Below are 24,230 nucleotides of genomic sequence, written 5' to 3'. Positions count from 1 at the left end.
TACCATAAAAACAAAAAGGTCAAAGGGGGAAGGTGCACCGTGGCAGAGCAGAGGCTCCCCAGCCGCCTAGTGCTGTTCTTTTGCTTAATAAATTCTTGTTAATTGATTTATCTCTACTTAGCCTCCCCAATTGAATTTGTCCATAACAATACACTGCACCACAGACAACTGGAAAAAGTGAAGAAGATGAATGTCTGTTTCAGGGTGGACTTAGGTAGTACCTATCAAATGAGTACCTGGTGATGCCTTGCACATAACTAATATTTAAAACTTGGATTACCTACAAGAAAAATACTATGGAGCTCCTCCCAAGTGTATTGCCCAGATAAATGGTAGAAAGAAAAGAGATTCATTAAACCCAACCCACTGAGAAAGACATGAACAGCTGCATAGCTGAACTCTAGTCTTGAGCAACCAACATTCACACCACCAGTCAACTGTGTAGTTCTGATAATGCAAGAAGAAATGACTGAATGTCAAGAGCCACACTGCCTGAATTATTGGTGGTGAAATAGAAACCAGCCCCTCCCCACATGTGGAGTTTGAGTCAGAAATCCCAGGAATGGGGCCCAATAGCCTCAGCACCAAGGGGACATAAATCTAGAGCTAGCTAACATGAAACATGGGCAACAATAGTGTGTTAGCAGCCTCCTTCCACCCCACAGCTGAAGCTCCTTTCCTTATGCTGGAGAACAAACTTTTGCTTGAGGTCAAGAGCTCCAGAGTAACTCTTGAAGTCCTTTCAGGAATGAGCTAGAGATCATTATGGTGTTTGAAAAGCTGTAGTGCAGTGATTCTACCATCAGTCTTATGCAGAAGCCTACTGGATAGAGTACTTGAGCAGTTCCCTTCTCTACCTGAAAGGTTCAAGCTCCCTGCCCTAACCACAAGACACAACTCCAGCTCTCAGGTGAAAATCACATAAACATGGCTGTGTATCCTGCTGGGAAACTCACCTGGAAAAGTGGGACTTGTTCTCTGCTCTAAGGCTGACAGAGATGTTTTCCTATCCATTAATTCTTCAATTAAAAAAAAATATCACTCTAAATACTCTGGAAACACACTGGAGAAGTCCCTAAGAACACATCAAAGGCAATTTCACTCATGTAACAACTAAAAACAACAATTAAATGGTAGCCACTGAGTATTGGGGGTTTTTTTCTGCACCATAAGAGGAACTGAGAACACCTCTTCAAAAACGAGAAAAATCATTTTCCCAAAATGGGTGATAAAGATAGCTCTGGGCTTGCTTTTTTTTTTTTTTTTTTTTTTTTTTGGAGCAGCGGAGGGAACTGAGCATGGATTTTTCACACCTTCAGTAAAAGCACTAATCTCTAGGTTTTGGGAATGGGGAGTCACAAAAGAAGAGACAAACACAACCTGTGAAAGAAACAATGCTCTGATGTGTTCCTTTGAGGCTTTAGGGATCTTGTCTGAGAGCTGGGACTGTCCTGTTCCTCTAAGAACATGAAGTAGATCTTTCCCATTTGGAGACATATATCTAACTGAAGTGTGAGTCTCAGCTGCAGACATCCTGACTTTTTTTGTTATTAAGACACGCAGACATTTAGCTGACTGAAGGTGATGAGCTACGTAATGGTCACAGTAAGATAATTCACGTCAGTGCACACAGGCAGCAACTGTGTAAAGACTGTGTGGGTGACTTTATACAACAACAGGAAAATACAAACTACCTCATCCTAACTACAAGCAAGCATTTGGGAGACCTGTCTAGTTGCCATGTTTCATACAATTGTCCTTGGGATTGCTACTACAGAGACATGTATTGCATTTGCAATTCCCCTTTATCAGAAGAGAGACATGAGATTAGTTCCAAAAGGATTATTACTATTTATTTCTCTACTTGCTGCTTTTCTGGGTTATGATTTAGATGAAGTGCAGTAAATTTGTATTCTTTTTTGTCCTGCAGACTTTTTCAGACTACTTACAAAGCCACGAACATCAAGAAGGAAAAAGGAAGGCCATAAAAATAGATACTCTAGAGAAAATAGAACTATCATCAACACACAATTGAACAAGAGAAAAATACTAATTCATTTGGAACCTGCATATTTATTTAAAGAGTTTCAAAAGAACAGCTTTCTCTCTCCCAGACACAAGCAATTTCCAAACTCTAAAACGGGTTTGGAATTGTCATTCACTTTTGGTAGCATTAGACACAGAGATCAAGAAGCAGGGGGGTAAAAGCAGAATTGACACAGATCAGGAGCACTTAGAACTTGCTATCTAGAGAAACATCTGCTTTACTTTCATCACAGATTAATGAAACACCTCACTAATGTTGTGCATTTGTGGAGAGCATGAAGGTCTGTAGGCAGCACACACATTACATAGTGCACATTACTCCTGTGCATTGCTTTTGAGCATCACCACCAGAGGCTTTTTAAGACTCTACAGCCATGGAATTAGCTGTGGTATTGCCAGCCAGCTGTGTATCCTCCATGGACTTTGGAACAAGCTATAAAAGTAAAAAGAAAAACATACTTTGCCAGCTCTTCACAAAACAGAGCCAGCACTTTAAAACCAAGTGGGTCCTTTTCCGCCTGGCAAATCTTGAGGGCAGCATCACAGGTCACCTCTCGGGATTGCGTCAGGGACCAACTGGTTGCATTCAGGGAGCCTTGGGTTGGTCTGGCAGCCTGCATGAAGTGAACAAAAGCCAGACCAAGACAAGAAGTTGAGGGAATGGGATAGGAGGAAATTAAGAAGACTGTTCCAAACGCTTTTGAATTATGACACCCGTGTTGCTGCAATACTACTGGAAAACTAAATTAATTGCTCCTTTCCTTAGCCCCCTCCTGCTGTGGCTGTATTTCTTTTAGCTAAGGGCCTGAGACACTAAAGATGCATCCAATTTCCATGCTGTCCAAATGCTTGTAATCAGAGATTTACAATAAACTGAGACATCTTGAAAAACAAAGCTGTTCATTAGGTGGTTCATGGCCTTCAAAATTTTCAGGACAACAGAAGTAGTGGGAGGTAACAAATCTGCCATAGAGAGGGATAATTTCCAAAAATTTCAGATCACCTATTTTTTTAAAAGCAGCAGTCTTTAATGAACTTCTGTTCAGGATCTCAAAAGCTGAGGTACCTTGACTCTACAGTCAGTCTACAGTCACTACTGGAAAAAGAAAAGCTAACTATCTTTTTAAGATTTTAGTTTACAGTTACGTTACTGGAAAGCCAAAGGTTTTCTAGGTACTGTAAAACCACATAATAAAAGCAGAGCCCATTTTCTGTAGAAACCAGAGGTTCTGTACTTCACAATCAATCTGTTACATAAATTGCAAGGATGTGGCTAGATGGAAACAAATTTTATTTAGTACATCATAGCAAAAATCACCAAAATTTTGCTCATCAGATCTTCACTTGGCACAGGTTGTCAGAATCTCATTGATAGCACTCCAAGAAAACACTGCTGTTATTTTTAAGATCTATCACCCTTTTTTGAGTAATTCCGTAGCCATTTAACAGCCCGTGAGTGCAATCACAGCTATGTATACTACCAAGTTCCCTGTACAGCACAAAGAACTGCCTGAAATTGAAATGGTAAAGCATGAGAAGTTCCTTTTGTTTGCCCTTTTCCCCTGAAACATCCAATATGTCTTTTTAAAGAGCGAGGGTTGTTTTCTGTTTCTTCTTACTCTTATGAGTTTTGTTTCTTCTTAGTTTACTCATGTAATTCATTGCAGACTTCAGACAGTAACCTCTGTAGAAATTGCTAGTGGCCCACAGACCTAGCATAAAATAAAAAGTTACAAGTCTACATAACCTTAATTTTATGGTTATAAGCTATATTTATTGCAATAACATAAGTTTGAAAAGACTGCTAAGTGTTCAGTGTGGGAATGCAGGGAATTTCCCTCAAGTTAGTTTTATGGAGAAATGTGTTGTTAAACTGTAGGAAAGGTTACAGTCCTTTCAAGTGCTGCAGAGCTGAATGCCTATTAGGCATTTTTAGGGTATGTATAAAATACCCCAATCACTCCCTCAATATCACTCATTGAAATTCAGATTCAGGACCTTTTCTCTGTTCAAGTCACATTGGTTTTAACACTGTAAAGTAACCTGAATGAGAATGTTATCAAGGATCAAGGTGGTAGAATTTGCTCTTTAACTCTTGCCCACCTGGACTTCTTTGACTTGAAAGTGTTTCGCACCGTAGCATATAGACATGGTGCAGCTCAGTGAGTGTACAGCAAAGCTGAGACTTTATCAACATGAGAGCTGGGAGTGCTCTTAGTAGTTCTATCCTGATTTTATCTAATGAGTCTGGGCAGGCTACAATCACCTGGGTGACTCAGTTTCTCCACCTGTAAAACTACAATGACTACTTTCAAACACACTGAATCCTCTTGTGACCTGCCAAAGAACAAATGCTAAACAAGAGAACGCACTGTGGCTCCACACATTTCTCAGCCTCTCTCTTGCCCTCGGTCCCTTACTCTTCTCTGCCAAGGTATGTGCCCACTCACTTTGCTGGGTGACCACACAATGAGCTGGACTGAACACTGCCTGTAGACTAAGACTTAACAGAATGCCTGTGTTACAGAGTCAACTTGCTCATTTGTATTAAATCCATGCACACTACCTCCAGAAGGTGGATTGGCACAACTGTTACGTGACGGAACCAGCGAGAATGTGGAGACCTGTCTGCATGATAGGTAATGCCCTGTCTGTCCCTGAATGTGTTCCTGATGTGTCATGGGCTCAGGGACGATAGGAGGAAAGAGAGAAGCCTGCATTGATGGCTATGAACTGCTCAGGGTGCAGCTTCTTGGTTTGATACACAGTACACCACCATCTTTTGAAAAATCTCCTTTCTTACCTCCATTATTTTAAATTATGCCTGCTATCCACATCTACTGCAAATGTTGAAAGTTCTCTCTTCTCCTTGTTGCTCACATCATTATCACTAATTCTGCATTTATTTTTTATAGGAAACAGTTTATTATCTTTTACAGAATGTCAAGAGGATCTGAACCTGAAACAAGTCTTTGCAATTCAGCCTACAGGGTCATCTAAAAAATAAAAATAAATTGTGTGACAGAGAAACTGAGGAACAAATGCTTTCTTGCATTTGCTTTCTCCCATCTGCTTTCTCTTTCAGGCATTAGGGTTTTTTGTAGTGCAAGGAAAAATTCCTTTTATTTTCCATCTACAGTTTGCTAGCAACCCCTTTTGGTTTTAAACAACTGATTATCTACTCTTCCAGTGGAGATCATGAAATTATATTTTAGACTGGCCAAACAATCTCTTGAAGTTCAGTTTACCTTCTGCCAGATTTCTGAAAAACAGTAATGTCATTCTGCAATGCCCTCTGCTGGGAGATGCAGCCCGGAGCTCAAAGGAGAGTTACCAGTTCCCATCCTCCAGCAAGGAACAGATATTTGCAATGAGATGGACTGGATTTTCACCTTCTGTATGAAATCCTGACCCTGCTGCAATCAATGAATTCCTAGCTTTTAATTTTCACTTTGCCCTTGAACATTCTTCCTTTTGAAAACTGCACTGGAAAAAAACCTGTTTATTTCACATCCAAATGAAAACCTCATTACTCACAGACATGAAGATCTCTTTTTAGCATTTGAGCTCTAGAGGGAGGTTTTATGAGGAAAAAGTCTTTCATCTGAAAAATTCTTTGTTCTTCTTGCCATTCTTTTAAGTCTTTTAACTGTAAAAGCCTGTACAAAATCACACATGCAAATGGCATTCATGTTGCACAAGTGTGATTCTGCCTAACAAATATTTTCACTGACCAGGGTTCTTGTACTGAGAAAAGGAAGCTATGCAGTGAAACAAAGAGCTGATATGCAGTGAAATAAAGGAGTGTGTCTGGAACCTGATGTGTGACAATGCCAGCCCTGCCACCTACCACATCTGTCTATCTGAGTTACAGAGATCCCGGGTCCTCAGGAAGAAAAATCTGAACCTGCCCCACTGAGGAGCAGGATATTAGTGTGGAGTTCACACAAACAGCACCTTCATCTCCACGTGCACACTCACACCATGCCGCTGAGACTTATGGCATAGTTTCTCCTAGCTCACAATTCTTCTGGAGAATCATCCCTGAAAAATATTTTCCAGCCTTGGCAAGGGTGATGGAACACTATCTTTGCTTTGGTTTCAGCTCCCTCAGCTAGGCTGGTTTTACATGGTGTTTGTCTCTCACCACAGCTGTGCAATGGGCAGCAAGCAGGAAGAATTTTTCCACAGTAGTCCCCAGTCTTCTGTGCTTAATGCTTTCTCCTTCCTACTCACGTTCTCATAGCCTAGGTCCCTCCTGGCAGGCCAATTATCTTATATTTACTACTACTTATTATTTATATCTGTTAAATGGAAACATTTTTACCTTGTGATATGTTCTCTGCACTGACCTGCTTTATCACCATGTGCGTCCCTCTGCTCCACTTTACAGGGCCTGACACCCTTGGTGCCAGAGAATGCAGGTGCAGTAAAGCTGCACAGTGACTGGCAACACCATTTTTATTTGAAGTTACACATAATTATCATTGATTTGGAAGTGTGACCTCCTTGTTACACAGCCTTACAAGCTGACAGTTTTTTTCCAGAAACAACTTTCCAGTGTTTGTTATGCCCGCACAGAGATCAAAATGTCATGGTTATAAGAAGCTTTGAGGATTATGTCACGTTCATTAAAAGGCCCCCAGACAAGTATTTTTGTGTTTTGTATACTGTCCTGAAAAATCTTCTGCTTCTCTTGGTAAGCACCAGGTCACATTCATTTGAAAATGAGCATGTATGTTTACAAACATCCAAAAGTAAGTTGACCCCTCACAGCAAAGGCTAAGATTGTCATTCTGGACACTTACCTGTTTTTCTCAGGAACAGTTTCCTTTACAAGAGAACTGTGTAGCCCAGGCAACAGGTGGTGGCTGCTCACATACTCTAACCTTGAAATTATTGAGAGGAAGGTTGGAAGAAACTGGAAGTTTTTCCAGTCCTCATGCCCCTCATGGGTAAGGCAGCTGTGCCAGCAAACTGAACTGAAAATCCACCCTCTAAGCTGGCACCTTCAATGGAAGGATTGACAGTGAAGTCCAGGACTGGGATAGCCTCCAGCTTAAACTGTCCTTTGATCCAAGGCTGTCTCTCAACATCACAAACGAGTGTTAAATGAGGAATCTTGCACACACTGTTCATTTTGCTGCCAAAAGGCCTTTCAGTTAGTTGTCTCCTAATAAGTTGTCTCACAATCTGGTATCTTTAGTAGAAAAATTTCATTCACAGGAACGTTTGCTAGTGGTTAAATATATGGCCAAAAATCTAGATTTAGCCGTGAATTTTCTCATGTTGATGCACTGTACTGCTAGTAAGAAATAAGCAGTTTCACTCAAAATGATGTTATACTGGATTGTGATAAGAAACAGGGTTAGAGTAATATCCTGTAACTGGGAGCAACGAGTTGTACAGCTCTACATATGCTGGAGGCAGCAGAACACCTTGGGGAGAGGCAGTCACTGCATTACCTCCATCCCAACTTCTGGGGCAAGAGATTGGAAGGCAGAAAGGCCTGCAACATGCTGCCACCATATCAAGAAGAAGAGTCCTCCCTGCAATCATTTCCCTCTTGTCTGGCAATGGGTAGCACTAAGAAACTACTTCGGTGTTACCTGGCTCTGCTGACCTCTTATCATTACCTGAGCCTCCAAGGGTTCATTGTTCAGAGAAGAGGGCTGAGAAGAGTTCTGGTCAGCCTCAATTTAGGGTCACTTTTGTTCCCAGAGAAAAGAGAAGATGGAAATAAACAACCTGCCCTAGAAAAATCTTTTTTGTCTTTATCACTGTTGTGGCAAAATCCAGTTTTATAGCATCACTGTTGTGGCAAAATCCAGTTTTATAGCATCACTGAGAAAGCTTTCAGTAGCTTAAGGATTAGAGAACATTATGGCTTCCACCCAGAACAGCCTGGGTGTCCAGGCTTCCAGCCTTCTGTCCCCTCTTCCTAAAAATATATTAAGATAGTATAAAAAAAATTAAAAAAAAAAAAAAAAGAAAAAAAAAAAAAGAGAGAGACAGAGAAAGATGCCATCATCATCAAAGTGGTCATTCTGTACTTTTCCAGCCCTCAGCAATCACTAACCTTTCTATTTGCACCCAGTCAGTAGGAGACATGATTTTAGCAAGCCACCTTCACTGATTTCCTGAGAGGACAAAATTCAGGGCATGACCTCAACTCCTTTCTTCTGGCCACAGCTTAGCTGAAGGCCCAGTATGTCAGATTCACCTCCATGTGATTCCAGGGACTAGTCTGGAATCAATCTGACCAGTAAGTCTCTTTGATTGCATCAGGCCTTTCAGAAGTTTTGAACAACAAGGATCTAAACAGCAGGCAGTAATCTGCACAAAGCCAATCTTGAACAATTTTTAAAGGTCTGTGCCTTTTTTCTTTTTTTTTTCTTTTTTTTTTTTTTTTTTCTTTTTGGTTTCAAATGCTTTCCAACTGAGCAAATGCTGCAACAAGTTCATGGGAGAAGGCCTCGAGGCACCCCTGACTTTGGCACTGTCATCCCATAGACACTCCATACATTTTTGGCACCTTGCAACAGACACACTGACAGCCACAGGATTGATGGAAAGGGAAAGAAGCTGTTTTGCAGTCAAAAGAGAATGTACTCAGATTTCTAAGGCCATTTGAAAGAATGCCAGAATGATACTGGATTTTGGCATTCTTAAGCTCCTTTAAGATGATGCAGCAAGTGGTCTTTTTCACATGTGATGATGTATTTCAGGACAAGAGTTTCTTCAAGATTTTCCAAGCCTGTGGGCTCCTGATCCTTTTTCAAATTACAGAGATGATAGCATACCGGGAGAATTGTGATTAGTTTAAACTCTCCACAGCTGCAAGAGATGAATGTAAAAATTCCACCCAAAAATCCTCTTCTTCTGGATTGAATTTACCTACATGACACAGAGTCCTGGCCAAGGGACCACTTAAAAGAGCTGGAGCAGCATCAATGCTATTTAGTTTCTTCCATCACATCAACCGAGCAAAAGGCTCACAACTCTTCTACCCAACACATCTCCCCCAGCAGCACCGCCATGGATTGGGCGGGGGTATAAACAGTGACCTGAGATATGTGGGGAGGAAAATGGAACAATTAAATAAAAGCTTAAGTATGAGGGAATACAGACAGGGCTTGCAACTCATTAATTGAAATACACAGAGAATTCTAAAGTACCTTCTTGCCGAGAGGCTTTTGTTGGAGCTCTTATGGACAGCAGACCCATCTCATCACAGGCTGAGAAATTTTGAGGCATCTTGGCAACGGGAGGGTACAAGCACTGTGCTTTCTGGCTCAGCTGACCTAAGGAGACGGCAATGCTGTTTAGCTTAACAGGACCTCTCTCTCTAAATTGCTTCCTTACATTTCTAACAAAATATAGTAATATAGAGCATTCAGCGACACTCTGGGCGCTGTGCGCACCTCGGGACATGTCACCTCCCGTGTGCCTCTGACGAGAGGGAAGGTGGAGCTGGCCTTGGAAGGCTGGTGACTGACACCTGCCACAGTTGTCTGGATTTATTATCAGGGCCATAGGCGAGAGCTGCCTTTATGGAGCTTTCCTCAAAAATGCCTCCCCCGACTTCCCGGACGCTACTGGGGATGCCAGCTGGGGAGTGTTCCTGGTTTTAAGGGGACTGAGGCCGCTGTCTCCACAACTGTTCCTAATCTATGCCAAAAACAAAACAAAAAACTAAAAAAACAAAAACAGAGCTCTCCCGCGGGACTTAGCAAAGCCTAACCGTTTGATTTGCTCTAAACAGACCAATATCCAGCCCAGTGGACTGTATGACAGACGCATGAAGTTTAACCTCTGTTTCAGACCTTTCACTGAGCCCCATGAGAATGACGCACCCGAGTGCCAAGGCACGCTCCTTCTCAGGTAAGTAGCCATGGGAAGGCGGGAAGGCCGACTACAGCATGCGTAGTCGTGGCCGAGTGGTTAAGGCGATGGACTAGAAATCCATTGGGGTCTCCCCGCGCAGGTTCGAATCCTGCCGACTACGGCCGCGGTCCTGTGGCTTTGCGTTTTCTTTTTTTTTCTTCCTCTCCCCGCTGTTGGTTGCCGAAGCCCGGGAGCGGCGCAGCGGGGCCGCAGCCGCGGCCCGAGCCCCGCAGGAGCCCCGGGGCCGCCCCAGGGCCGCGGCCGGGCGGGCGGGCGGGCAGACCCCGCCCCTGCCGGGGCCGCCTTGGCAACCGCGGGGCGGCAAGATGGCGGACGATCTGGATCGGCTGCTGGACGAGGTGGAGAGGCGGCTGTGGCAGCGGCACGGCGGCGAGGAGGAGCCCGCGGCGGCCAAGGGCAGGTCAGCGGTCCCGCCGCGGTCCCTCACAGAGCAGAGCGCTCCCCGCCGAGCCAGGGCCGCCTGGGTGCGCGCAGCCGTCCCCGCCTGCCCCGTGCGGCCGGACCGCTCAGGAACCCGAAACACGCGGGCTCTGGAGCCGGAACCGGGCCGACGGTCGGCGAGTGTCACCTGCAGCCCTTGTTTTTGAAAGACCCAAATCGTGTGCCAGCGAATTTAGTTATTTCAGGCAATCTTTGTCTCCTGCGTGTACCGCAGCCTTGGATTAAATATGGCGTTAAAAGCTGCGCTGATTTGCCTCTGAGTTGGGGTTGAGGATTACTTGACTCTCTTACTGACCTTACTATATTACCTCTCTGCATAAAACTGACCTCAAATATCTATAAATCTCGCGATTTAGAGGAGGAAGAATTTCAGCAAGAACATTATCAATGTTTTTATTCTCTTGATACTTTAGTCATTTCACTGAAATTACAGGATATTCTGCATTGGAGGGGATGCACAAGGATCATTGAAGTCCAGCTCCTGGCCCTGCCCAGGACTCCCCAAGAGTCACAGCGTGTGGTCTCAGAGCATTGTCCGAACCCTCCTTGGGCTCTGTCAGGCTGGTGCTGTGACTTCCCTGGGGAGCTGTTCCAGTGCCCAGCCACCTTCTGGGTAAAGAACCTTTTCCAGATACCCAGCCTGAACCTCCCCTGACACAGCTTCATGCTTTTACTTCCAGTTGGTTTGTTTCTGTTCATACTTTATTAACCATATCCACTACAATAAGCACTTAACCTACATGCTACACTTTGAGGTATCTGCCTCAAATTCCACAATTTTCAAAAGGGTGATTTTACAGGTTTGGTCCTGGCAGGGTCATTGCTTACAGTACTGCTAAGCAGTTGATATCTGACATCCCAGCCTGCCCTCAGGCTTCCATCCCAGACATGAGGTTTCCATCCTGTCCCTGACAGGCATCTCAGACTGCCTTTGGAAGCTCTGTGGACCAGAGAGGCTTGGTCAGATGTCTCCACAGGTGAGCTGCTGAGTGCCTATCCAACACATATTTCAAAGTCTCAGGAAAGGATCTTGAAGAATCCAATGACTAATGCAAGACCAGCAAGACCACCACATTTGACCAAATTACTGGACTTCCACATTGTTTGCATAATGGTTAGATGAGCACTTAATTTTAGTCAATCTAATTACAATCTTGAAAAAAAAATTAATACCATTTTCTTCTTTCTCACGAGTAGATTTGTTCTTGATTGGTTAATGCAGCAGTACTACAGGCCTCTTTCTTTGACAAAGAGCTAGCAAACAGCAGACTTGAGTGTTACTTGGGCAAAAACAAAGTGCAGGTGATCTTTCTAAATGCATGCAGTTCTGCAGGAATCCTCTTCAGGACCCCTGCAGTTGTGTCGCTTGAGTAGAGACCTTCCTCTGACCTTATCTCATTCCTGCTTTTGAAGCTAAATGTGAAAAATCAAGGTTGTCCAGTTAATTGCCCAGTAAGTGTAGCAGGGGTTATACTGTCACAGTTTTATTCACACTTGGGAGTGGTTGGAAATAAAAGAAACAAGCAAAAATAAGACCTATGATGGGACAACGCAACAGTGACTGAAAGGTGTTACCCTGCAGTTTACATCTGCTCAGTCATGATTTGGGTGGCTTACCTGAGATACTACAAAAATATTAGGGGGAAAAGGCTGTAACTGTTTACATTTTGAATTCACATTTCTTAGAATTGCTGTAGTCTTGCTACAAAATTGAAGGCTGGTTTATTTGTTTTTCAGCTCAGCTAAAGTGTTACTGAGTGCTGGCAGCAGTGAAGAAGATCTAGATGACATTATTGATGAAATCTGTAATGACAGCAGCTTTACCAAAACACCTCCGGTGAGCAGGGGTTTGGAGAAATTCAGAACAAGTCAGGTTCAACAATGGAAGTAAAAGCACCATAAGCTAAAACTTTTAAAGCAAAACATGAATGCAAACAGGCTGTAGAATAAACTTGGAAAATAAAGCAGAAAGGAAAATGCAGTAATCCTGTAGTGAGGAGCAGGAGAGATGTAAAGAGATGTTCTTACCTAGGCAATAACAGGCAATTAGAGGAAATGCTAGTTCAAAACAGAGCATAGTGTCAATGCTCAGAATCACAGAATGGTCACAGCTGGAAGAGGCACTTCTGGAGATCATCTGGTCCAACCACTTTCTTAAGCAGGACTGTCTAGAGCCAGTTGCCCAGGACTGTCCAAATGGCTTTCAGTTATCCCTGAGGATGTAGACTGCAGCCTCTCTAAGTAGCCTGGTCCAGTGTTTGACCGCCCTCAGAAGTTGTAAAAATTTTTTGTACATTTGAGTGGAAAATCTTGTACTTCAGTTTGCACCCACTGCCTCTCCTGTCAGTGATCCCACTGAGAGGAGTCTGGCTACGTCTTCTTTATCTGTCCCTGACATACCTTCATAAGGTTCTCTTGACCATTGTTTTCTCCAGGCTAAACAATTCCAACTCTCTTAGCTGATACCTGGATGTCAGATGGTCTAAGTCCTTAATTACCTTCATGGTCCTTTCCTGGGCCCACTCCATTACATCCATGCCTCTTTTGTACTGGACATAGTGCTCCAGACATGTCTGTGAGGTCATATCTGGAATAATATGACCCGTTCTGGTCTCTCAAGTACAAGAGAGAGATGGAGCTACTGGAGAACGTCCCGCAAAGGCCCATGGAGATGGTTAAGAGACTGAAATGCCTGTCATATGAGGGGCAGATGAGAGAGCTGGGACTGTTCAATATGGAGAAGAGAAGGCTCCAGGGGGATCTTATCAATGTGTTCTTTGATTCTGTCTCATCAGTGCTGAATAGAGAGGAAGGACCACGTCCCTGGACATGCCTGGCAACATCCCTCCTAATGTATCCCAAGATACTGTGCAGCAAGGGCACGTTGCTGGTTCATGGTCAACTTGTTATCTACTGAATTTTCCACAGCCCTCTCTGCAAAGCTGCTTTCTGGCTGGTCAGCCCACATGGTGTTCTGTGCATAAGGATTATTCCTCCCCTGGGGTGGGAGTTTGCATTTCACCTTAGCTGAACTTGAAGAGATTCTTCTCACCCCATTTCTGGAAGTCATTTGAGGTCCCTCTTAATAGCCGCTCAGTCATCTGATACACCAACCACTGCTCCCCGTTTTGTATCAGCAAATGTCTTCCCGCTTCACAGCAGGAGATGGAGATAAAGCTGCAAATTTACATTCTCAAGACAATTACAATGATAGAAGGCATTGAAAATAGATACTCATTTGGGCATTAGCAGTAGAAAATGGTGTTACTTATACTTCATAGCCTCCTGCAGATTCCCTTATTTTCACAAGTGACATTGTTTTTGTTTTGTTTGTCTTTAATTTTTTACAGGGTGGCTAAATCTGAACCAACAAAAACCACTTCTATACATCTGAAGGAGAGAGAATTATGCCAGTAAATTTGCATATTTTAACATTTTATATCTCTAGAACTTCCTGTTTAGGATCTAGAGTTCTCATATTTGAGAATTCAAATAAACTCTTCTGTGTACAGCAAACAAGAAACCTTTCAAAGACTCTATTTTTTTTAATAATCTACATTTTTGATGGGTTTTAATAAAACAAAAGCTAAAAAACATCAAGGAAGAAGTTCCAAATTATAAGCAGTTTTAAAAGCAAAATTAGTAAAAGGAGGTCTGCATTGTAAAGTCTAAGTAATCATGTGGTGTGGAATTCCTTCAGCCAGAGCTGGAAATTCAGTATGGGAAGAGAAGCTTTGTTCCTTGCTTACCTGTTACTTCAGAGCCTCACAAACTTGAACAGAAAAATTCCCAAAGTCTTAGTCCCCCTCTTCTGTGACTGAGATTTTCTGGTTTCTGCTTATTAAGTAAAACAGAATATTCTACTTTGTGGTAATGCTGCATTTTATTCTTTGGTTGTTTTTAAACAGAAATTGCAGTCTAATTCTGCAAGTCTCACACCTGAAAGAAATAGTGTTGTTGTACAGGGACATGGGAAAAGGTAGGTGAAAAATGTTCTGGCTTGTTGAACATTGCTTGATTATAATTTCTTATCAGGCTGATAATACTGCTGCTGTTTAATCTGTGTTGACATTTCTTAATAAAGACACCAAGAAGAGAGATAGTCTTTTTAAAGAAAAAACAAAGATAAACAGGTAATTTCAAAGAATTGTTAATGTGTTTCCATGTTGTCAAAATAATTTATTATAAATTTATTAATTATTTAAGCTATTGAACATCTTCCTTTGCCTTATGGACACATACATTTATCAAATGCTGCAATATGTAGATTCTCATATATTTGGCATGGAGAGTGTTTTTCATAGAGCTTTTCTTTGAACACTTTGATAATGAAAATTTTAAAATTCTGTAGTTTACAATCATTTGGATGCCTTGCCTATATTTAATTATTTTTTAAATACCATGCTGTTAAATGTTATACTTCTTTCTCCAACCTGTTTTGCTCTAATTTAATATTTTTTAATTAATCCGTATAGATGCTGTCCAGTGTACCTGGGTGGAAGCCTTTCACCATCTGGGATAGGAACAAATATTTCAAAAAGGTAGGAAACCTGAAAAAATATGTGCTACTTGATTTAGCATTATTTTTATTCACAGCTGTTTTTCTGTGGTGGTACAAAATTCTGCATTTGAACTAGGCAGGACAGCCTTACAGTCATCTGAGGAAGTGGCTGCCTGTAACTGCACTTGAAATCAGCTGGTCCCTTCCAGTCCTCTGTTGTTGACCATCTGACCTTTTGTTTGTTTGAGGTGGTGAAAGATCCTTGCAAATGAGACATGAAACCAAAAATCAGTAACAAGCAGTTAAGGAAATTGCTGCTGCATTATTTTTCTCTGCCTCTCTTGATCATTGTATGTGATGCCAAGTATGTGATTTAAGTCACTGGGTTGGTTGAAATCTCCCAGAACCTGAACTGAAAATGGTCAGAGTATTTTGCAATTGCAGCTGAATTTAGCAGAAGAGGTACTTAGATGATTTATCCACAACATCCTTTAGAACATTACTGCATTTCCATGTGGCATTTTTTGTAGTAAGTAATTGTGCACTCAACACATGTTTGGGTGCTGCCCAGGTGTTGTATCAGCGAGGAAGACTAAGGAGATTATATCAAGTGAATATCAATTTATTTTATGTGTTCAGCGAGGATCGGAACCTGTAAAAATAATACATGAACATATAATTAAATCACATACCATACATCTGAACATGCCAGAGATGTAAAGGCATTAAGTGACATTGCATCTAGTGTTTCTGAATGAGTGCTGTACTTTGACCCATTTACGATGTATGTACATTGTTTCAGTCAGCTTCTCTGATTGTTCTTCTTTGTCCAGAACGTGTGATCAGCTACGTTGTACTGCTTGTGACTTCCGTGTGTCACTTTTCAACGACTACATCTGGGATCAGTCCTGTGATTATCTTTTTTTCAGGTGTGTCTGGGGTGGGTAATAGTGTTGTGCTACTGTGCTTTGGAGCTCAATAAGAAGGGGAAAGATGAAAAGCCCTGAGCACTTCTGTGTCACCTAAAAAGCATGCATGCTACCCGTTTGGGATCATGTGGGACAGTCTGTGGGGAGGGGGAAGTAATGTCTCCCAAAATCTGTTTTCATCCGTTTCTATCTCTTCTCCCGTGACTCTCCCTCTGCTTTTAAAAAATAATTCAAGTTTCATGGAGGAAAAGGCCAGCTTATTGCTGAAATAAGCAGGTAATCCACATGTGATGGGTTGGATTCTGCCAACCAGTGCAGGGTATCTACAGTGTCAGCAACATGAATACAGACTGTTCAGCATGTGCTTTGCACCTCACCTTCACTCATGCAGACTGTGACGGTTTCAAGGCAAATGGTTTTTTCCCACTATCAGGTGTGCTGTCATGTTCAGTGAAAATCAAATAATTTTATTTCTTAACAGATTTCTTTCTTGAAGCAAGGTTTGGTTCAATGGAGAGGTGGGATTTTTGTTTTCTGCTTATATTGTGATTTCTTTAATTCTGTTAATAGTTTCTGAAGACTTAAAAGTAAGGAGTTCTTATTTCCAGTTTCTCTAAAGTTAATGCCAAGTGAAAGATAGTGTAGTAGGCACATTCCTAATAGACATCAAATTTTGATTCCTCTTATTTTAGTACAGTCTTTGTGCCAATTAACTGATGGTAGAGGTGGATGTGTTCAGAGTATCTGCTTGGACAAGGATGTGACAGTCAGAGAAAAACATTAATGGAGATATTGGCTCCTTTTCCATGATTTTTCCTATGTTACATCTTTGGTTATTCCTATATTTTTCTTCCAGTCTCAAAATCAGTATTTTTATTGGATGCCATTATTTTTCCCATTATTTAAAGCAGTTTTAAAAATACCATGCTGCACTAGTCTCTTAAGATTAGCTTGGTAGTGGAAAAAGTTTAAACAAAATTGTGATTCTTTTATTTACCCAAAGTCAAAATTATTTCACTTCTCAGAAATGAATTGAAATTAATAAATGAAACAGAAGGAAAAAAAAATATGAGTGGCATTAGTATCAGATACCTGTAACATTGATTAAAATATGTAATCTTTAGCAAAATATTTAGCTGTTAATTTTGATAAACCTGAATTTTAGAAAGCAAACTTTAAGGTTAAACATTTTCCTTCCATCAATAGGTGTCTGATCTCTTTTGCTAAAAATTCTTCCCTTGATACTTGTTTTGAGTTTTCCTTATTTAAATTGGCTTTTTAATGTTGCTTTTGAGCAATTCAGTGGCCAGGAGGAGGTCATGAGAGCAGAGATAGTTAAAATGCTACATTTTCACTTGGTATTTTGGAAAGAACTTGTTCTTGTCATAGCATGCACATTTTTTGTTATGGTTGATGGCTGCACAGGAATTATTTCTGTTTTGATGTACAGTCTACCCTCTTACAGCCATTTCATTTCAGTCACTTTAACAATCACCATGTGTAACAGTTCCTGATGAAAAATTTAACTATATAATTTTGTCCATTATGCATAGCAATTTTTACAGTAAATTTTATAAGATAAATACATTTTTGGGTAATTTTTAAACACAAGAATTATCTCTGTTTGGTTTATCTGTTCTTTCTCTGGAGGCTGACTGGAAATCTCTAAACATAACAGGTAACATTGTTTACAAAAACATCACTTTGTACTTTATCTGAGAGCACAGAAACTACACACTGAGACTGCACTCAGGAAAGGAGTGTTCAAAACAGAATTCAAATATATCCCTCAATTAATCCATGACAGTGGTAGTCAGAATTGTCAAGATGTCTTCTGATTTGAAATGGCCTCATGAATATTTTTTCTTAAAAAAAAAAAAAAAAAAAAAAAAAAAAAAAACAACACCAAAACAACCCACCATGATCCTAAAACAAATTAATTTCTTTGGCAGGAATAACATGCCTGAGCTCAGTAAACTACGAGCAAAGATGATAAAGAAGAAAGGAGCACGTGCATATGCTTGTCAGTGCAGCTGGAGATCCATTGATGAATTAACTGACCTCCAAACAGAGCAGCAGCTTCGGTGGGTTTGTGGTAAACATGAAGAATGAAGTCTTCTTGTGTGGGATACCTACTTGTGTGCAAATGGCTCTTAAAATCAATTTGTTTCCTATGCAGTTTTCTGAGAACAGATGGAAAATTGAATGCTCAGATCCAGAAAAAGATTATAACACCCATATTTCAACCTGAAAATAATTTTTTTTAATTTAACTATCTTGTAAGCAGTGTGGCGAGTTTAATTAGTAGGCGAAATAACCAACTTGGAGGCTTTCCGGAAGCTAAATGAGGTTTACTGAGTTCATACTCAGTAAAGAAAAGACGAGGAAATAACAGACTTGGACATGGCAAAGTACCTTGAGACTCTTCCTCACATCTAGCAGAGAGCCTTATTTCCCATGTCTGCAGAATCCTGGACTCAAAATGGTGGGTTGGGAAACAACCATGACACACAAGCATATGAATTTCTGCACAGAAGTGAATCCTGTTCTGCTGCTTTGCTTATAGTTGTTAATGAGAAAGTGGATGTTTATCTCTTTAAAAATTACTATGGGATCAGCTCTCATCTTAAAGGTTTCAGCACACCCCAAAACTTTACTTACTTTTACCCATCAGTAGCCAAAACTGCAGATGTTGAACATTTTCGTCCAGTTCCTACTGCTTTCTTCAGAGCACTTTCTGCTGACTGAGGACTTCTACCACAATGAATTTCTTTGACTTCTCTTCAGCCCTCACTGCACAAGAAATGAAAAAATTATTATGCAATTATTAAATGTGCAGTTTTTAAATATGCAATTTTAAAGAGATTCTGAAGGGTATGTTACTCTTTTATCAGTATTTTCAAGGGAAAAAGGCTCAAGCTTTTAAGAGTGAGAAAATATATATCCCCACTGATGTTCAAATTAGGATTTTTTTTCAGTTTCACTTACCTTTCACTTCAGCTTCTCTTTAAAAAAAATCTTGTATTCAGAAAGTGCAACTGTCCTGTTTCAACACACTCCCTTCCCCCAGTAACATTGTTACTTGGCAAGTTGCTTACAGTCAGTCACTACAGTTCATGAGATTTTCCTTTCCATTATGTATAAATAACACAGAAGATAGAATTGAGTTTTATGCAGGGGGAGAAGGAGGAAAGAATAACCAGTCCTGTCATTTACTACATTGAAAAGTGTCTCAATATGGAAAATCTGTCATTAGTTTTGCTGTGCAGTATGTGTATCTGTACAGATAAATTCAGAATTACTTACTTTGGTGAATTCTATCTATACAGAGCCATTTCCCTTTCTCTGAAGTTTTGCTCATGGTTCTAATCTGTACATTTGTTCTGTGTCTGAGCTTTCCCAAAACAATTGCGTGGTCTTACAGATGTGATTCCTGTGTGTGTCGCCCCCTGAAAGAGCAGATCTCAGTAGTGATCAGAGGCATCATGCACTCTGCACCCTGCTTACCTTGTTCTCCCAGGAGTGCTTGTTTTAGACCCTGCAGAGGCCCAGCAGTGTGCCTGGGAAGTCGGGCAGTGCTTCTTCAGTGCTCCATACTGCTCTTTCCAGTGCCTATGCAGCCTTGCTGTAGAGTCAAAGATGAGCTGGCTTTGGAGAGGTACTACTTGGCATGATGGTATAGACATATTTAGGGTCACGTATTGCTTTCAGTGAATTTAGTACTTCAGGCTGAAGTTTCAACTGCTAGAGTCCAAAACTGCAGTTTCAGAACCAGAGACCAGTTGACTATTGCTCAGTCAGCTCCTAAAAGAGCTCTGCTTGCCTTTCTGTCCTTTGTGAAGATGTAGCCCTGGTCTGGGCTCTGCACAGTGAATGTTCCTGAGTGTTCTTCAGGTGAGCCCAAGCGACTTTTCATGCCTAGAGAACATCAGTGCTAAGAATAAGAGAAGAACCCAGAGGTAGGTAACAAGCTTCTCTGGGGAAGAAGAAATCTACTTGCCATTCTTCTCAAAGAATGCATTTCAAAAAGAGCTGCACTGCCTTGGCTTTTCTGTTCCAAGGCTATTTGAAATGCATGACCAAGTAGTTCCACAGGGTGTCTTTTGGCTAGAATTGTACTGGAATTTGTGCCACAGTGTAGAAACAAGCTGGGCTTGCAACCTGTGAGCTGGAAATGGGCAAAATCCTAATTCCCATCTCAGTTCATGAGACAAAGTCTTACGTGACTAGGAAAGGGAGCATTTCTCCTGAAATGTTCTTAGGGAACATTCTCCTGAAATAATCAGGTTTATTCAAGTGTAATTAACTTGTTTCTGGCCTTGGCCAGAGTGGTGGGATATGACAGCCTTTTGTCCAAGGGAGGTTGTAAACAGGTACAGAATAGTACTTCTGGTACAGGTTTTCAGAATTTATCATATTTCTAGATTTGAGAATAATTGCTGCGTCATTAGGTACAATTATTTTGTTGGAAGGAGGAGCAGTATTAAGATTTTATTTCCTTTCCTTTGTTTTCTTCAGTTACATGTTACAAACCACTCCAAAGTCCTTGGATGAAAAGAATGTAAAGAAAGGTAAAATTAGAGCTTAAGTGTTCATTTGATGAAGGTATTGTCAGATTGTACAAGGTTCTCAAGATGTAGCCCAGACCATAAGTGATATTTCTGTGTCAGTTATCTGAGACAGCAGGGATTATGTAGAGAATTCTGTTTAAGAATATGTAAAGAATTCTTTTTAAGAATGCAATTCAGCTGTTGTGACTGGAAGTACTGGAGAACGGTGTTGCTAAGTATAAACATGACCACTGTTTTCCTCCAAGTTTTTGCTTTGGAATAATAATACCATTTCCATTTGTGAAATGGGCAAGGTGAAAATTTAAGACTTTTATTTTGCTTACTGATATGCTTGGAAATTTTCTAGCCTGTCCTATTAGTCTGCAGAAGACCCCTCAAAAAAAAACAAAAGCAATGAAGAATGACAAAATGAGATTCCATCAAATTTTAATATGCTGCTCTGACTTATCTTTCACTTGTTTTACCTGCAAACTATGAAAGGTGAATATAGCTCAGAAGAGTCATTATTAAGAATTAACCTGCCATTAAAGTTAACTTACAGAAGCATAATAACATTACATATTGCAAGCTCTGCACTGTATTATATCAAATAAGGGTTTTTTTTGTCCAAACACCTATTTTAGTTTTGCACTGAAGATATTCTGCAAATGCTGCCACTTGCTGAAAGACTGCCACTTCTCTTGTTTCCTGACATGTGAGTCTTTGGGTCATGTAACCAGCACATGTGGTAGTCACACAATAAAAGAAGTGTTATGTTGGGAGCTGCATATGCAAATTTTTCTTCCTGCCAGGCTCTGTTTTCAAAAGATACGACATTGTCTGTGGTGTAACACCTGGTAACTGCAGGCAGGCGGAGTAAAGGGACACCAGGTGCTGCTCATTTGTGAGGTCCATATCTGATGCCTGGGGTTTGGCATGTTTGCTTTGAGAAAGTTTTTCAAATGTCAGCACTTACTTAATAAAACGAAAAGTTGGAACTAATCTGAATTGTGTGTTGTGTGAATTCTAGTGCACTGTTCCTATCCAAGAGAAGCCTTATAAAAACTATGGTTTCTGTCAGAAGGGTTATGACATGTCCTTAGTTTAAAAGCATTGTCCAGTTCATAAGAAGCAGTAAGTACTGTTGGGTGTGTTTTCTCACATCAGTGGGGATGCAGCAAATAGGGGAGAATTAAAGAAGCTTTAGCATTCTTTGCCAGCTAACACGTGATGAGCACATGAATATAGAGCGTTCATAAAGGTGAATGTATTTGCCACATTTCTTGGATGTTTACCGAGGATGAAAGGTGGAGTCAGGTGCTGTACAGGGTGGCATATAGCTAAGCAACTTGCAGAGTGGGGTGCTCATAGCCTGGTGTATCAGTCATGCGTTTGCTGTGGTCCATGTGCCCTGGGTCTTGCTGTAGGAAACTCTTCTTAGTACCAAGGAGGAGTTGCTCTGTATATGGAAGCTGGAACTTGTTTCTCCACCATCCAGAAATGTCGTGTGGCTTACATTAGAATAACAAACATAAATACTTCCTGTACCTCATTCTGAATTCAGATTCCAGGAATGGGTGCTATTCGGGCAGTAATTATTTCCTCAACTTAATTGGCAGTGTGGACACAGAGAGGATGCTCAGAAACCAGCCACTGCCTCAGGAGTACTCCTAACTTATTTAGGACTTGCAGTGTCATAGTGATGTTCATGTGTGTTTCATTCACTTTGATAACTTTGTTTTCTGATGAGTTAGATGTGTTTTAGAAGTACGTGATCAGGGTTAATATGTGATTATGCAGTCCAGTCTGCAGAGGGCAGAGCAGCACTGCTGAGAGTTACAGTTCAGGCTTCTGCTTCAGTTGTTCATACCCCTATTTTTTTTCTATAAACGGTTTACATCCAACAAAGCCTTGGTTTGTTGAATGTAAACTAATTTGTCTCCTACTAGCGTCATTATAAGTAGGGTAGCCAGATCTGTAGGAATTCTAGTTTATTTTTGTATCAATTCATCCAAATGGTCTTCAAGTGGTCCTTGAGCAATACTGAAGTAGCTTAAATTTTTAACTGTCATGTAAAGAAGCATAAAAAATTCTCTGTGTGTCTATATGTAGGTATATTTGTGTATGTTTATCCTCTAATAGCATCAGTAGAAAACCTGAATTGCCTCATGATTTTTTCACCCTGCCCAAATTAATTTTCCCTGAAAATGTTAAATAATTTTGGCAAGTAGAGGTTGCATATGTTAGGATCTTCTAATATTCAATATAAAATTTATATAGCACATCACCCAAGGTGACAGCTCTTTAAAATGAAATAGTAAAAGTTCAAAATGTAGAAATGCAAAAAAAAAAAAAAAAAAAAAAAAAAAAAAAAAAAAGTTGTTCCTGTCTATGTCGGAAAGCAATGTAGACCAGAAATGCTGCAGAGCAGTCTGAGATATAGCATGAGAATCATCCAAAGACCTATATCCTGTAGTCCATCATCCATGAGCCACGGCTGAGGTTAGTGAAGTCTCACTCTGAACTCTGTTCTGGTTCTTTAGGTGTCCAGCAATAAGTGTACAAAGCAGATTTAAAGTGCATGGAAGTAAACATTATTTCCAATAACCACCAGTGAAGTTGTATCTGTTTCTGCTGAAGTGACAAGGTACTTTTAACTAGAAGCACAAACATACCTAAACCATGAAACTAAAGTTTACTTATTTTACTCTTAAAATAGAGAGTATGATCTAAATTTAGCCTAGTTACACCATGGATGTCACAGAGTGACCTCTGTGATACTTCATTCTTTACTTCTTGATTTCTTCTAATAGGAGAAACAATTGAATTAAAAGTTTAATAGAGCAGAAAGGAATAAGCAAGGCTGAGTAGCACACTGTGAGAGGTTTCATATATGTTTTGATAAAACATTTTTTCAGATAGAAAATAAGCCATTGTGTTTGCTTCTAACTAATGATACACGTAAGTGAAAGAAATAAAAATACCATGCTGCAGGGAGAAGTTCAAATGTCCATTTGCCCAAAGCAAGGACAAAACTTCACATGGGGGGAGTCTTTTCTAGGAATCTTTTATGATTGCAGTTCCACAGGCTGGCCCAGAAGATGGGGGTGAATCCACCCCCTACCCGCCAATTCCCTTTTTCGGGGTTTCTTGTTGTATTTTGAAACCTGTTTCCTGTTGATGGGTTTTAGAGATAATTGCTAACATAGATATTATATTTAGATATAAGAGCTAAGATATTAAGGGTTTGTAAAACCCTCTTAGTGGTTTATAACTTATTCAAATGTCAGCAAAAGATATTGAAGTTTTTAAGGAGAGTTAATGAAACTGAAACCCTTGCAGCTCCTCAGAGGAGGAAAGGCAGTCAAATCAGCACATAATGTTCTAGCTCCTTAGTACCTTAAATTCCTCTGCTTAGAAAATGTGATTGCCTGCAGAGGGGAAAAAATTCACTCTTGAATGTGATAGAGTATTTATAAAGTATCCATAGAATTTTTCAATCTCTATTTAAAGGCAAGCTGTATTGCCTCACTCAAAGACATTGCAGTAGATGTGATAGTCAGCACACTTCTTCCAGCTAACAGCTTTGGGATAGTCAGCAGTGTGACTGTGCTTGGAATCCCGTGTCCTGACTGCCTTGATGTAAACAGCATTCACAGGAAGGGGGAAGCAGTTACCAGAGACAGGAAGACTGAATTTAGTATCAAACTCCTTATCTAGGCAGAGCGGGCTGCTCAGGATGCTGATAAGAAAAAGTGTATAAATTGCTCCAGCAGCCTGTGATAGCTGCCTGGCCCTTCCTGGGAAGCCCATTCTCATCAGTGTTATCAGAGTTCAATCTTACACGTGCAGATA

General features: G+C 40.7%; 1 protein-coding gene and 1 non-coding gene across 2 annotated transcripts; both read left to right on the top strand.

Moving 5' to 3' along the window:
• The first annotated feature begins 9,972 nt into the window (after window positions 1-9,972).
• On the top strand, window positions 9,973-10,054 carry TRNAS-AGA (transfer RNA serine (anticodon AGA)). Its single transcript has one exon. It is a non-coding gene; the product is annotated as a tRNA-Ser (tRNA).
• Window positions 10,055-10,196: 142 nt separating this feature from the next.
• On the top strand, window positions 10,197-21,377 carry CFAP418 (cilia and flagella associated protein 418). Its single transcript, XM_030266449.4, has 6 exons — window positions 10,197-10,354; window positions 12,133-12,232; window positions 14,304-14,374; window positions 14,871-14,936; window positions 15,730-15,825; window positions 17,778-21,377. The coding sequence occupies exons 1-6, from the start codon at window positions 10,260-10,262 to the stop codon at window positions 17,935-17,937; spliced, it is 588 nt and encodes a 195-aa protein (XP_030122309.2). The 5' UTR covers window positions 10,197-10,259; the 3' UTR covers window positions 17,938-21,377.
• Window positions 21,378-24,230: the final 2,853 nt, after the last annotated feature.

The sequence above is a fragment of the Taeniopygia guttata genome, chromosome 2 (assembly GCF_048771995.1).
Source record: "Taeniopygia guttata chromosome 2, bTaeGut7.mat, whole genome shotgun sequence".
NCBI lineage: Eukaryota > Metazoa > Chordata > Aves > Passeriformes > Estrildidae > Taeniopygia > Taeniopygia guttata.
This window is presented reverse-complemented; position numbering and strand designations above follow the sequence as displayed.